General features: G+C 37.0%; 1 protein-coding gene across 1 annotated transcript in view; it reads left to right on the top strand.

Annotated features, from left to right (window-relative positions):
* NDST4 (N-deacetylase and N-sulfotransferase 4) overlaps positions 1 to 16,576 on the top strand; it is a 311,607-nt gene that overhangs the window by 25,592 nt on the left and 269,439 nt on the right. Inside the window, exon 2 of the mRNA XM_081562786.1 lies at positions 11,780 to 13,003. Within this exon, the coding sequence (XP_081418912.1) occupies positions 12,026 to 13,003 (978 nt within the window). The 5' untranslated portion in view covers positions 11,780 to 12,025. The remainder of the gene's footprint in view (positions 1 to 11,779; positions 13,004 to 16,576) is intronic.

The raw sequence follows: 16,576 nt of genomic DNA, 5'->3' as shown, positions 1-16,576 counted from the left end.
TTCGTAATTTTCCATCCACTGATTCAACCCTGATCCTTTGCTATGAATTTGTGTGTGTGTGTGTGTATGTATGTGTGCACTCAGTCATATTTGACTCTTTGCAATCCCATGGACTGTAGCTCACCAGGCTCCTCTGTCCATGGAATTTTCCAGGCAAGAATACTGGTGTGAATTACCATTTCCTACTTCAGAGGATCTTCCCCACCCAGGGATCGAAACTGCATCTATTGCATCTCCTGCATTGGCAGGCAGACTCTTGACCACTGCGCCACCTGGGAAGCCCAAATTCTTAGTTGCCCATACTGTATTTGGAGTAGAGCCCATCTCTCTGCCTCACGATAAAACCCCATTGCGGTGGCGCCTACCTGTACCTATCACAGCGGTCCTAAATAAAGTCGGCCTGGCCACCTTGAAGTGTCACTGAATAGTTTTTGCCAACAGGGTGGTCTACAATGTGCTGAAGATTCAATTCTGAATAAATTTACAGTCCCTGCTTCATGGAAATTCATGCATAATTAAATTGAAACTCATATAAACTAACTCTTGCAAGGCATGAGAGGGAAACTGATTTTCTTGACATGGCTTTATCTGAACTGAACTTTTAAAAGCGAAATAGAGCTGATCAAACTTAGAAATAGGAAAGACTACATTGGTCATTCCAGAACTGCAAATGATTCAAGATGTAAAGAGCAGGAATTACAAGATGAAAGAATTTTGCAAGAGAAAACTTTCAGAAAGTTTGGCTCTAAACGTGGAGAGAAAAATTAAGACAGTTGCTAGGGCTGGGGTGGGAGGGTAACTGTGATAGAAAATTATATGAAGATAGGAGTGATCTAAATTTGTGAAGAAAATTATATCTGTAATCTTTAAAATAAACACAGACCAGGCAGATAGACTTAAATTAGTGAGCACATTTTGGCAACCAAAGCCATTCAGATATTAAAATATTGTAATTACTAGACAGAATATACACAAATGCTGTTTATAATGAATTACTAAAATGATTATCCCCAGTTTTTAACTATATTCTCAGAAAAGAGAGGTTGAAGTTCTAGAAAATAGGTAGAAGCAAAAGGAAAATAAAAATAATAACTTTGTAAGAGATACACAGTTTCTACAGAACCAGGAGGCAAGTAAGCAAAATGATTCTTACCTTTGGGAAACATTGATGGGAGTTAGTTTGGCTTCCTGGGTGATGTTTAGTTAATGCATCCCTGACTCTCTATTTTCTTTGTAGCATAAATTGGGCCTTCCCTGGTAGCTCAGCTGGTAAAGAATCTGCCTGCAATGCAGGAGACCCCATTTCAATTCCTGGGTCGGGAAGATCCCCTAGAGAAGGGATAGGCTACCCACTCCAGTATTCTTGAGCTTCCCTGGTGAGCCAGACAATAAAGAATCAGCTGGCAATGCAGGAGACCAGGATTTGATTCCTGGCTTAGGAAGATCCCCTGGAGGAGGGCATGTCATCCCATTCCAATATTCTTGCCTGGAGAATCCCCATGGACAGAGGAGCCTGGCGGGCTACAGTTCACGGGATCACAAAGAGTCAGACAGGACTGAGTGACTAAGCACACCATAAATTGAGGAATTAGGTGGTGGGTCTACCTGGCTTAAAAAGTTACTGAAATCATCACAATATTATAAATTAGGGGAATGGGATTGAAAAAAAAAAAAAGATGGGTATTAGAAGAATTTCTCAGTCATGTTTCTCATTTATTATAACAACTTAAGCTATAATTTTAAGTTAAAAGGTAAAATAAAAATTATGTTGCTTGTGTAATCACAACAATTTATACAAAAAGAGACTACTTTTGAGAGAAAATTAAGATTATATGTAAATAAACATACCATGACATTGTATTTCTTCAGTCTTCTTTTGTAGCTCCCGTATAAATTGTTTATACAGAGAGAAAATGGAGACAGGAAATGAAAATATTGTTACATTAGGTTGGCTGATTAATGGCCACACTCTTCACATTTAATCCATTAGCACAAGTTTTAAATCCCCTGTTAAAAAAAAAAAAGACTTATTAGAAATGAAAGGAAAATAGTAAAGAAAATAAATTAAGAACAGATGAAAGCAAAAGTCAGGCAAGTGTGTTTATTTTTTTATTGATGAGATGATATAGAGCTGAATTTGAAGATATCTGACTACTTGAAAAATAGACTGTTTTTAATAAAATAATTCTTTTCTGCCTTTAGTTAATTGATCACTTAGCCCTAAGTTTCTTTTGTATTTAATTTAATTTAATCAATTTATTTTCATCTGTGCTGGATCTTGTGCGACCTTTCGCTAGTGGCAGCGAGCAAGGGATACTCTCCAGTTGCAGTGTGTTGGCTTCTCATTGCAGTGGCTTCTCTTGTTGTGGAGCACAGGCACCAGGCTTCAATAGTTGCAGCTTGCAGGCTTTAGAGCACAAACTCAATAGTGGGGGCGCCAGGGCCTAGTTGCCCTGCAGCATGTGGAAGCTCTCCTGACCAGAGATCGAACCCACATCCTGTGCATTGGCAGGCGAATTCTTAACCTTTGGACCACCAGAGAAGTCCACAAAATAGTAGGCTCTTGATAAAAGTTAATAGATTTTTCTGTTGAATGCATGTTGGAAGAGTGCCTTTGCTTCTTACCTTATGGAGAAAACAGGAGCATATCCAAAACTGAACTGATTTTTTGCCTTTCCAGTTCTAGTTTTATTTTAAATGTCAAATTGTAAATATTAGGGCTTCCATGGTGGCTCAGATTGTAAAGAATGTGAGGAGATCCAGATTTGATCCTTGGATCCGGAAGATCCCCTGGAGAAGGTAATGGCAACCCACTACAATATTTTTGCTTGAAGACCCCCAAAATCTAGACAAAAATGAGACAGATGCCACATATCTATCCAAAGTCATCCCAAGTTTCTAAGGGAGTTGTCTGGATTTCCGGAGGCTTTAGGAAAGATACAGGCATGCCAGAACTGTTTAATTCTATTTAATCCTGGACCATACTGGCTGCTGCTGCTGCTGCTAAGTCGCTTCAGTCGTGTCCGACTCTGTGCGATCCCATAGACGGCAGCCCACCAGGCTCCGCCGTCCCTAGGATTCTCCAGGCAAGAATACTGGAGTAGGTTGCCATTTCCTTCTCCAGTGCATGAAAGGGAAAAGTGAAAGTGAAGTCGCTCAGTCGTGTCCGACTCTTAGCGACCCCACGGACTGTAGCCTACCAGGCTCCTCCGTCCATGGGATTTTCCAGGCAAGAGTACTGGAGATCCTATTAAAAACAAAAATCAATCTTGAAATTTTGAATATAAATATAAAACAGAGTTTTACATAATAATTACTTACCCCACTTGGTCACAAATACCATTTCTGCAACTATATCTAGAAATCTTATGTGGCAAATCCGAGTAAATGTACACTTAGTATTTTCCTTCTTATCAAAGTTCCCATGTTTTTCTAATAAATAAGATAAATACATAGATATTTGCAATTTGATTTTAATACAAATAGATTTTTCTTTTTGAAAAATTGTATTGTTTCTCTGCTTTGGAAAACAAGACCTAGGAAAATGGTAAATAGGCACTATATATGTATATATATATATATATCTAAGAAATGGTGAGAAATCACCTGACATTTGCTCTCTGTTTACTGAGTTGCCTTCATAAGCTTTTGAAGTGTGAATGTAACTAATAGCTCAAAGCTATGTAGCTAGTATAATATGATGTTGCAATATAATACAGTGGTAGTAATGGTATTATTACATTTGAAATTATACTTTTAGGAGTTTTAAGTAATAAAAATGCACACTTTGAGGATTAAAGTAAGTGTATATTACTGAACTCAAGAAAATATAAAATATCTAAAAGTTAGGTAGTAGTCAACTGGTTATTTACAAGGGTAGAAAATACCTTTATTGTAGAAAAGGATAAAATAAACATGCTTCTTTGATTCTGATTAAATATAATAGTTACTCATCACTTTGTACATTCATCTGAAGAGTTATGTATGAAGCTATGATTGTTACCAAAAATAATATCATAATATTTTGTGTACTGGATACTGAAAAGAGTACCAAGTGACCAAAGCATGTGTTATCAATCAATTCCTAGTCTCAAGTTTGGGTAAATCAATAATGGATACTTTCAGGAATCACTTGGAATCATAAGAGACTGTTTTCATCTTCACCTAAAACCTCTGTGTTATTTATAAAATCAGGTTAAATAATTTGAATTAGCTGTGCCCTCTCAGTAGTGTTTCTCAAAACCTTTTGACCCTGACTCAGAATAGAAAATAATCTTACATCGGGATCCAGAACACACACACACACACACACACACACACACACACACACACACCTCACACATAAGACACACACACATCCCTAACAACAAACATTTCTTAAAGCACTACTTACCTTTACCCCTGAAGTGTATCTGTATTTCTATTCTGGTCTATTTCATTTTTCTTTCTGTGGTGCTGACCTATACTTTGAAAACAAAAAAAGAGTATCTCTCTTGGAATATGGTTACAAATTTTGAAATTCTCCCCTAGAGAGTGAAAGTGTAATTAATAAATGTATTTGAATAAATTGTTAAATATTTACATAGCACAGTTTTTAATTAAAGACACTGCTGTACTGATATGAAATATAAGCTGTTTATTATAATCTTAAGGGTCAAACAAAAATCTCATGAAACATGTAGAAATGAGGTATTTGATAAAATATGTTTCCCCCTCCATATATCATGAAAAGTCAAAAGTGATCAAATTATTGCAATTCTTATGTCATCACAACTTACAATACAGCTTCTTTTGAACTTATCTACTAATAATTCACTTCTACATGTTTTCTGCATTTGCATTAGATATTTTTAGCTTTGAATATATGAATTTTTAAAGTTGAAATAAAACTTGCTGACATCTTTAATTACTTCATTATGGTAACTGCTAAAGTTTTGGTTTCATCTAACTTAATTTTGATTTTTCTCAACAAGTGCTATGGTGAGAAAATGGAACTCTAGCATCACAAATCACTCATGATGTAATCTCAGTCTTTTTCTTACACCCTCTAAATCTCAGTTTCTTCATTTAAAAAATAGACTAATAATGGCTAAACAGGCTGATGAATGTCAAGAATGTAGAATAATGACTGGCAAATAGCAGCTTCTCATTAAATGCCAGTAGATATTTTCTCCTTTTTGTCAATTTCAGCTGAACTTTGAGACTCTTTGAAGATCTCATCAGATCACCTTCAAGAAAGAAACAATCACGTGTATAATCATTGTTAATCCTAGCCCCTAGCTTACTTCTGAATTTCCTTCTTGCCAAAATTTGCAGTGACTACAGTAGTACCTGCAGTTGCTTTGTTTACTGATTTCTCTGCTGCTTGCAGTGATTAGTAAAAATTTATTATAATTGAGGACCTGTTGGTAAATGGATTTTGCAGACTGTATTTTAGAAAATCTACAAACACAATGTGGAAATAAGTCAGAGTGATTTAAAAATAGATACAAAAAACAGTAATTTCTTCATACTATCCAATCTTATGGCCAACATAGATAGCATATTTAAAAGCAGAGACATTACTTTGCCAACAAAAGTATGTCTAGTCAAGGCTATGGTTTTTCCAGGGGTCATGTATGGATGTGAGAGTTGGAAGGTGAAGAAAGCTGAGCGCCGCAGAATTGATGCTTTTGAACTGTGGTGTTGGAGAAGACTCTTGACAGTCCCTTGGACTGCAAGGAGATCCAATCACTCCATCCTAAAAGAGATCAATCCTGGGTGTTCATTGGAAGGTCTGATGTTGAAGCTGAAACTCCAATACTTTGGGCACCTCATGCAAAGGGTTGACTCATTGGAAAAGACCCTAATGCTGGGTAGGATTGGGGGCGGGAGGAGAAGGGGACGACAGAGGATGAGATGGTTGGATGGCATCACCGACTCGATGGACATGGGTTTGGGTAGACTCCGGGAGTTGGTGATGGACAGAGAGGCCTGGCGTGCTGCAAGTCATGGAGTCGCAGAGAGTCGGACACGACTGAGCGACTGAACTGAACTGAACTGATCCAATCTTAAAAGAGAGGGAAATTCTGGTAGATAGTTGGTAGCTATTCCACTACTATTGATGTGATATGTCACACTTGGAAGATTAGAAGTTAAAAAAATGAGGAGGAAAGAAAAGAAGAACGAGAACAAGGAAAGCAGCACCTATAACCACCCCCCCTTTTTTTCCCCTCACCAAAGTATGCATAGGGATCACACAGCTGATATTTTGGGATAGATTGTTGCCAAAATAATGAGAAGATCTCCCTTTCCAAATTTTTAACAATAGACTTTTTAGGAAATGTAAAAGGCAGATTTAGCAGAATTGGGATCAAAACCTATTTAACCTGCTTGGTATGGTGCTTAAGGAGATAGTGCTTTACAGATGCAATTACTCAGTTATCCACACATGTCCATTCATATTGTAAGGAAAGTCCAACATCGTGGTGGAAGGGAAAGCAGGAAGAGTGCCCCTGTGAGCCTGTTTGTTGCTAACTGGTCTCAGATTCATCCTTCACAATGCACTGTATTAAGGTAAAATTAAAATTTTAGCCTATCACCTAGACTCCTTCATAAAACACTCCATGTAATTTTGGATTTTTGGAGCAGCATTTTAATGGCTTCACTATTATCCTTAAATGAATATTAATTTTATATGATTCATTTAACATATGTGTGTCTCTCAGGTGTTCCTACCCCTTTGCACTCTGCATTGTCTTTTTTTTTTTTTTCTTTTTAATGGTCATAATACCAGATAGGTGTATAGAAAACCTACCTTTCCTCCTGTGTGTTTCTCTTTTGCTCTCATACTACCATCATACTTATAACACTTCTGACACAAGGTGTGTGAGGTTTTTTTCCCACACCAAGCAGTGCTTTGGGACACTAGCTGGGTGTATGTGCTAAGTTGCTTCAGTCGTGTCCAACTCTTTGCGACCCTATGGACTGTAGCCTGCCATGCTCCTCTGTGCGTAGAGATTCTCCAGGGAAGAATACTGGAGTGGGTTGCCATGACTCCTACAGGGGATCTTCCCAACCCAGGGATGGAACCTGCATCTCTTAAGTCTCCTGCATTGGCAGGGGGTTTCTTTACCACTAGCCACATCTGGGAAGCCTGGGACACTAGCTAGTGTCCTACAATTCAAATTGGACTCTAACTGGAGTTAGCACAGACCCCATAGGTTACATAGGAATCAGTCCCATAAGACTGCTCCTCAACTCGGATCCAAATTACAAGTCCTGCCTCTGTCCTACTTGGCTATACATCAGAGGTTCCCAGGATTTGGGAAAATTAATGAATTAATCCCACCTTGAATTTGCTTATTTGCTAGAACAACTGAAAGAACTCAAGGAAACACCTACTTAATTTTACTCGTTTATTATATAATAAAGGATAAAGTTGAAGAGCTAGATGAAGCAATACAAAGGTGAGGGCTACACAGTCCTGAGAGTGAAGCTGAATCTAACCTCTGTATCCTGCTGCTGCCGCTAAGTCACTTCAGTTGTGTCCGACTCTGTGCGACCCCACAGATGGAAGCCCACCAGGCTCCCCCGTCCCTGGGATTCTCCAAGCAAGAATACTGGAGTGGGTTGCCATTTCCTTCTCCAGTGCATGAAAGTGAAAAGTGAAAGTGAAATCACTCAGTCGTGTCCGAATCTTAACGACCCCATGGACTGAAGCCTGCCAGGCTCCTCCGTCCATGGGATTTTCCAGGCAAAAGAGTACTGGAGTGGGGTGCCATTGCCTTCTCTGCTGTATCCTGACACCGAATCAAATCTCAGAGACAGAGCTTTGGGTGAAGTGGAAAAGAATAGCTTTATTGCTTTGCCAGGAAAAGTGAAAGTGAGTGGAGGGTACAGTGGGCTAATGCCCTTAAAACTGTGTTTCCCCACTTGGAGAGGGTAGTGAGAAGTTTTACTGTAATGAGTGAGAATGTTTTCAAAGAGAGAGTGATCAGCTCATGAACATTCTTTTGATTGGTTGGTGGTGAGGCAAATAGGAGACAGCAACATCAATCTAATGGTTTCAATCAGTCTGGCGTCCCCTTGCTTGTTGGCAGCATGCCTTCATTAACCCTTAACTTCTCCCATCTGGTGGGGGTTTTAGTACCTGCAAAAGAGTTTAAAGATACTGTGTATATCCACTGATGCAGAACAGGGCCTTGCCCCAGGGTTGCACTACTGTTTCTCTTGACTGTTTGTTTTCTCCATAGTCTTGCATCCCCCCTCTTCCTTGATTAACAACTGCTTGAACCTGCCCATTGGAACTCAGGGAAAGTCATGGAGTCTGAATGAAACCTATTTCTTCTAATCAAATAAATACACGAATGCTTGTGTGCCCAAGAGCTCCACAGGGTCCTGCTTGGTATTGCATCACTAAAACAAAAGACACTCATATCGCCCAAGAAATTACAAGAAATTTAGGAGTTCTGTACCAGAACCTAGGGGGAGAGGTCAATATATATTGCTGGAGCTTAGGGTGGGCCATCCCCAAATATGCCAAAGTGGCATATTGATTGAAAGTGTTAGTTGCTCAGTGGTGTCTGACTCTTTGTAATCCCATGGATTGTAGCTTGCCAGCCTCCTTTGTCCCCGGAATTCTCCAGGCAAGAATACTGGGATCTTCCTGACCCAAGGATCAAACCCAGGTCTCTGGCATTGTGGGCAGATTCTTTACCGCTTGAACCACAAGGGAAGCCCCAGATTAAGAATCTGACTGCCAATTCAGGAGACACAGGAGACATGGGTTCAATCCCTGGGTCAAGAAGATCCCCTGGAGTAGGAAATGGCAACCCATTCCAGTATTCCTCCCTGGAAATTTCCATGGACAGAATCTTGATGGGCTACAGTCTATGGGGTCACAAAGAGTTGGACACAGCTGGGCATATTGATTATTTGGAATTAAGTTACTTAAGAAATAACAGTGCAAGAACACTCTACCTCTCCACTGTCTCCAGAAATTAGGAAGTAATCCCATGTGAAAAGTACCCTCCCTGCCCTAGGAGGTAGGGAGACATCCTTATCATCAGAGATTGGAAATTCAGGGTGGTGAAGGCTATGCAAACTGCTCAGATTCTTCACTAAATAGTACCCAAGACTGTTTCTTTGTCTTGTCAGTTCTTCTCAAATTTATTGTTCTTTGCCTAAAAGCTGCATGCTTTGGTCACTTCTTAGGTCCTGTATCTATGAGACCTCCATACATGTGAAAGTAAATTTGATTTTTCTCCTGCTTTTTTCCCTCCATTTTAATTATTAGACCAGCCAAAACAACCAAGTGGGCTAGGGTGGAGATTTTTCCCTTCCCCAGATATATATACTTTATTTCTTTGGCATCCCAAACAATACCATACCGTTTCTTTTCTCAGGCATAGAACATGAGTAAATTTCTTTGTTATATCATCTTCTGTTGCCCAGCCTTCCTCACCTCCACTGGTGAATCTTTTCTATGGAAGAATGAACAAGTGGACTGAATGAGAAATATAACTTATTTGATAAACAGACACACATAAATGCAGAGTCAAACACACACACACACACACACACACAGTGGTGGTAATATGCATCTATCATTCTTCTAACTCTGAACATATTAATACTAAATAAATGTCACATTTAAATTTTATTTATTCTTTTGGTTGGCAGATTCTGGTCCCATATGCTTTTTCATTTTATTTTTTTTTACTATTGCAGATTAGAATGAGCTGTTCTAATATGCAAAACTGACATCTCATTCTTTGTATATTCAAAAATAAATGTGACATTTTTGATGTCAGAATAGATAAGGATTTAACAAATATTAAGTTGTTATACACTTTGTTTCTTTTCAAATACCTGATTAAATGTATTCTGAAAATACTAAGCAAACCACCAAAGTATATAGATTAGATTTCTACTTTTGTGGGGTGATGCAAGGTGGAGGTGGGAGTGCGACAGATTTCGTTTCTGTAAGATTTTTTAATCAAATACTTGAATTTGGAGACGTCTAGGAAGAAATATGATAAAGACTGGATAATTTTCTTTGACAAATTTCAAATCTCTTTCAATATTTATTTTATACAATTTAATTTGACTTTTATTTTTAAAATTTACTTTATGAACATTTTCAAATAAACAAAAAAGTATATGGTAGACCATACCATAATTGTTTTATATATTTTATATCAAACCTAAATGTTTTTATCACTGTATTTTATTTCTTTTCAGTAAAATATAATTTAATTTGTTCAAAGGGAGCAAAACTTTAAAACAATTAAAAGATTTGGGGGGAATCAAATAGTCACTTAAAAGTTGTATTTGATAACAGCATATTAGTAAGTCCATGGCATATGGCGTTAATTTTCCTTTAAAGTGAATTTGAAATCAGTGGGAAGATTTTAAAAATTGGTTAACTCTTTCAAAGGGGAAAAATCATGTCTGTTTATTTATTTGGAATCTGAAAAATAAAAATGTTTGGTAGCAATTTAAAATTTTTAAATTGTTACCTTTTGAGATTGTTTAAATTTTTTTTCAAAAATCTGAGACATATTATTGTTCAACTTGTTGATATTTTTAATTTAAATTACTAAGTAGGGAAAACGTATTTGAGAACATAAAAACATAAAATGGAAGAAATGATATACTCATATCTGTAATCATTTAATCTAATAATCTTCTAAAAGTAGACTCTCTAATAATCTAATAATAAATAATATGCATAATTATTTAGTTTCTTCAAATAAAAAATTTACAAAATAAACATACAAAATTTACAAAGTGATGGAATATACAGCTCATATTATAAAACATACTAATTTGTTCCCTATGACAGTACATCAGTAATACACATCTTACAGTATATGTATCACAGATTAAAAACATAATAACAACACAAAAATTATAATGGAAAATTATATCCAGTGTGGTGAAGCAGTTTGGGGAAATTTTTTTTCTATGTATTATTTTTCTTTTGAATGATAGTAATTTGTTGGATAAAAGTTAATAATAGATAACAGTTGTAATTCTGATAACAGATATCAGCCAAATTTAGGAACATGCTCTGAGAAAAGCATGTCAAGATTTTTCTTCTCATCTAGAAGATGCTTCTGGCTTCTGTTTCATTAGAAAGTTCTGAAGATCCTGTTCCCATTTTGTTCTTTGTCCCGTAGCTTCTCTGTCACTTTTCTGTTAATAATGGAGAAAGAGAAATCCTTTATTTTGGTTGTTTTGCTGAAGAGGGCCAAGTGTCTCCCTGTAACTTCAGAAAAGAATATTTCTAAAGAGAAAGGCCTGTAACTACCACTTATTTGAGACAAAATCATTCTCTCACCTTATTATCCATATACCTAAGTAGATATTACGAGCATGCTCTAGTGCTCTAAACCCATGCAGATACCTGATTTCCTAATTCTATAAGTATATAGTGTTTACCAGTCTTATGAAAGCAAATTGCATGCTATGACCATTATACGCTAAATCTTTTTTTTACCTTTTTTTTTGAGATGACTAGTTTGAAAAATGATTTCAATCTGTTTCTATATATTGATATATGGATATTTTGGCAAAGTCAAACAGGGTTTTATATTGTTGAGTACATGAAAAAATCTACTACAATCTAAGTAGTAAAATCTAGACTGTAAACTTTAGGCTGTTAATATTCTAGCATATCAACACACTAAAATTATCTTTGATATGTGTATTTACTATGTATCAGCATAGGTATACACACAAATACTTAGATTACTACTTTTGTGTTAGTCATTATATTTTTTCTCTTTTTCAGGTAATGTTTCAAGGACTCTACAGCAATCTTTGGTATTGGACATATTCAAAATCTCTTCAACTTTTTCTTTCCTGGCCCATTGTTCTACTGTTTTAACGTGCTTGCGATCCCATCACGCATTTTACATGGTTTGCAATGGTTACATGAACATTTGGGAAGTGGCGTTTGTACCATCTCATATTTTATTCATGATGGCACTTTAGGAAAGTAATTTGGAAAAAGCTTCCAAAGCCACATCTAAAAAAAATGAATCTTATTGTGAAGCTTCGGAGAAGTTTTCGAACACTGATTGTTCTCTTAGCTACCTTTTGCTTGGTGAGCATTGTCATCTCTGCCTATTTCCTCTACTCTGGCTATAAACCGGAAATGACACTTATTGAGACTACTGCAGAAGCCAAATGTACTGCTGTTAAAATCCTACCTTACCGGTCAATGGAGCTGAAGACAGTTAAACCTATTGATACATCCAAAACTGATCCTATTGTCCTCCTGTTTGTGGAAAGCCAATACTCTCAACTTGGTCAAGATATTATCGCCATCTTGGAGTCCAGCCGATTTCAGCACCACATGGTCATTGCCCCTGGCAAGGGAGATATACCTCCTCTAACAGACAATGGCAAAGGGAAATATATTTTAGTTATTTATGAAAATATTCTGAAGTATGTCAGCATGGACTCATGGAATCGAGAGCTCCTAGAAAAATACTGTGTGGAATACAGTGTTAGTATAATTGGTTTTCATAAAGCCAATGAAAACAGCTCACCAAGTACACAATTAAAAGGTTTTCCATTAAACCTTTTCAACAATCTAGCTCTCAAGGACTGTTTCGTCAACCCTCAGTCTCCTTTGCTGCATATTACCAAAGCCCCCAAGGTTGAGAAAGGCCCTCTTCCTGGGGAAGACTGGACAATTTTCCAATATAATCATTCAACCTACCAGCCCGTGCTTTTAACTGAATTACAGACAGAAAAATCCCTTTCATCCTTGTCTGGCAAACCACTCTATGCGACGGTGATTCAGGATCTGGGTCTGCATGATGGAATTCAGCGAGTTCTTTTTGGCAACAACTTAAACTTTTGGCTGCACAAGCTCATCTTCATAGATGCCATCTCCTTCCTGTCAGGGAAGAGGCTGACCTTGTCTTTGGACAGGTATATCCTTGTGGACATTGATGATATCTTTGTTGGGAAGGAAGGAACAAGGATGAATGTCAAAGATGTGAAGGTAAGAACATTTAAAAAGAGCATCATTATTTTTCTTTCACTAACTCTGTGGTATTGATAAAATATCATTTTGAATATTTTAGATTCCAAATTACTCAAAAATTTAAGATGCAGTAAGTCTGAGATAAACATAAAAAAAAAAAATCCTTGAACTAAACCTTAACCATTCCTTACCCACTCCTGAAATGCTTCTGAGGGGCATAAAACTAAAATACCCCAAAGTTTCTTTGATCTTAATCACTTGATCTCTTAGGCTTTGCCTGTCAGAGCTAGTCCTCTGTAGAACAGCCTTCTTTACTCCACACATGTTGCAGTTTGTAGCAGTGAGACGAATACAGTCATGAAAATTTATCACTGGATGGATTCTCCTGCCCTACATGGGTTTGACAATTGTGCTTGAAGTATAAGATAGAGAAGCAACCCACGTCTTTTCTATAACAAGTAGGCATAACATTTGCCTATATGAAGGGTTCATACACTTGTAAATGTAGATATGAACAAAAATAGTTTTATAGGGAATGTGGTATTAAACTTAGCCTCAGGAGGCTACCCTCTATTATCACATCACTTTAAGTAACAGTGTTACTGGGAGCACTTCTAAATTATGGTAAAGTTGACTACAGTATAACAAATTCACCCTGTGATTATTATCAGATAAAGAAAAAGCCAAACATGTTTTACTAGTTTGGGCAGGTAATTCTGAGAAAAATTCCCTTTTTTTATTATCTTCATTCAACATTCTCACTTGTGCCTATCTTGTTTTATATATAATTAAATTCATTCTGTGAGCAAATGATTTTAGCAAACATATAAACAAAAATAGCAGGGCATGGCTTAAAATAATAAACTAACTAGAGATTGTTAAGATCATGTCATCTTTTTTGAATTTCTGCTATTAGGCATTTTATCCTTCAAAGATCAAACCTCAATACTACTTCAAAATAGCAGCTTTTCTACCCATCCTAATACCTTATGACCATTATAATAAAACATCTCACTTTGGACATTGTTGTAAAGAGATTAAGTGATCCGTCTTGAATCCTGGCTGCATTTTCTGGTTTTGTTTTGTTTTTTTTACATTTTGAGCCTTCACTATGCCTTTTAGTTAGTATAAATTCTACTTTTAATTTTAAAATCATAAACTTAAGGCAAGTTCATGTGGTGCAAATGGTTTTCTAAATGATTCCTTTTCTGAAATCCTGAAAAGATTTTCCTAATTTTAATCTACTAAGCTATATGAATTGAAAAACGTCTTTATAACTCTTAACAAAGTTTTCAGCTCTAATTCAACTATATCACTTATTCTCAATAGAAAAACAGATAGCTATTTACCACTACTCATATAATTTTCAAGGATTACTGATGACTTCTTGAGTGATATAACCCCAAACAAAATAACAGAATATTGAAATTTGACAAAGGCTGGAGCAATGCCACAAGCAGATAAAGAATCATACAGAGTGTATATTGTGCATATGTTTACTGTTTTTATAGCCTATACACACATACACTCACACTCACAAGTGCCCAGGGTAAGCGTCACTTTGAAGAAAATCCTCTTTTTTGCCCCTCTGGGTCTTGTATCTGGTTCTCTCTCAGTACTATTAATCAAAGAATATCAGAAACTTGATTGGGACTGAAGTAACATGTTGGGTTACTTATAAGTCAGTAAGGAAATGCTGTTTTTCAATATAAAAATGATACTTTTAATCTTGGGCATTTGATTTCTCCTTTGACTATTATTTTTTGGGTAAAAATGATTTTGTGGCAAAGAATCTCGAACTGTCCATAGAAAAGTTCTGCATACTCTCAGTATTTTATCCTCATGTTCCTTTTCTGGCAGTATAACATTTCATTACACACTAATATGTGAGGAGAAGTCCATGCTCCCTGACAATCTCCCTGAATTTTCCAGAGCGAGGGTATTGCATGGCTGGTGAGATTTTTCTATGTTATTCCAAATTGGAGAGTAGAGCTATTCTGTTCCTCCACAGAACAGTTTGAGGAAAGCTGGAGGGTTTTGTTTGAAAACTGTTGGTTATGTGTGTGATAGGAGCCTCCCTGGCCACTCTCACAATTAGACTGGGGCATAGAGCTGGGAGTAATTAAGAGCAAATTCAAACACAGCCTTGTCTGTAGCACCACCTCACTCCATGGACAAAAAATACATTAGCATATTATTATTTGAGCCATTTTTCTCACTTTGAGATAGAGATTCTGGATCAAACTACTGAAGAATTAGTATTTTTATGGCATAGAATTTGGTGCAGTGAAAACAATGCAGGTTTTTCAGTCCATATTCTTTCTACTAAATGGTTCTGCCAGATGAACTACGTAAACTAGGTAAACTACAATATATCTGGGTTTTTTTTTTAGAAATTTGCATTTCATTGTGCCTTATCTGACAAAAGTCACTGAGATAGAAACTAATATGTCCTTTTCTAAGGCAAGCAAAATCAAGCTCAGACAGTTAGAGTAACTGTCATCTGATTGTTAATAAAATTTCATTGTGTATCTAAAAACTCAAGATATCAGATAAATTTAATCTATAGAAACTTCCAGAAACTAACTGTATTTCTAAAGATTATGCAATATTAGCTATGGATGAAGTCAGAAAATTTGGTCATGATTTGTTTATGTATGGTCCTCAAGGTAATCATGAAGCACTTCCTGTAAATGTAAAGAACTCTTAGCACGCTGACCTTAACTATAGAGGATGATGTCTTACACACTTGAATTTATTCTTTCTTGCTTATGTTTAGTTTCATTGAACCAGGGTCTCCTGCATTTCAGGCAGACTCTACCATCTGAGCCATCAGGAAAGCTCTTAATTATATATAGATAATGTTCATTACCAAAGTAGTATCAGTTGGATGATAATGCAGTTTTTAGAGAAAGGTAAAATAATAAAGGGCAATTCTAATTATTAAACATTTAATTTTCAGTCTTCTTGCAGCCTGCTAACCAATTTCTATGGACAATATTTTATCCTTGGTTATAACACTTGATATAATCATAAAAGGGCTTCCCAGATGGCACTGGTGGTAAAGAACCAGTCTGCCAATGCAGGAGACATAAGAGATGTGGGTTTGATCCCTTGGTTGGGAAGATCCCCTGGAGAAGGGCATGGAAACCCACTCCAGTATTCTTGCTGACAGAATCCCATGGACAGAGGTGCCTGAAGGGCTACAGTCCATTGGATTGCAAAGAGTCAGACAAGTGAAGTGAAATGAAGTGAAAGTCACTCAGTCCTATCCAACTCTTTGTGACCCCATGGACTATACAGTCCATGGATTTCTCCAGGCCAGAATACTGGAGTGGGTAGCCTTTCCCTTCTCCAGGGTATCTTCCCAAACCAGGGATTGGACCCAGGTCTCCCGCATTGTAGGCAGATTCTTTACCAGCTGAGCCACAAGGGAAGCCCAAGAATACTGTAGTGGGTAGCCTATCCCTTCTCCAGCAGATCTTCCTGACCCAAGAATAAAACCCAGATCTCCCTCATTGCAGGTGGATTCTTTACCAACTGACCATCAGGGAAGCCCAGACAAAACTGCAGCAAGTTAGCGCACACACA

Source organism: Giraffa tippelskirchi, chromosome 1 (assembly GCF_054371585.1).
Source record: "Giraffa tippelskirchi isolate mGirTip1 chromosome 1, T2T-mGirTip1v1.2.pri, whole genome shotgun sequence".
Classification (NCBI taxonomy): Eukaryota; Metazoa; Chordata; class Mammalia; order Artiodactyla; family Giraffidae; genus Giraffa; species Giraffa tippelskirchi.
The sequence above is the reverse complement of the archived record's forward strand: the minus strand, read 5'-3'. Positions and strand labels throughout refer to the sequence as shown.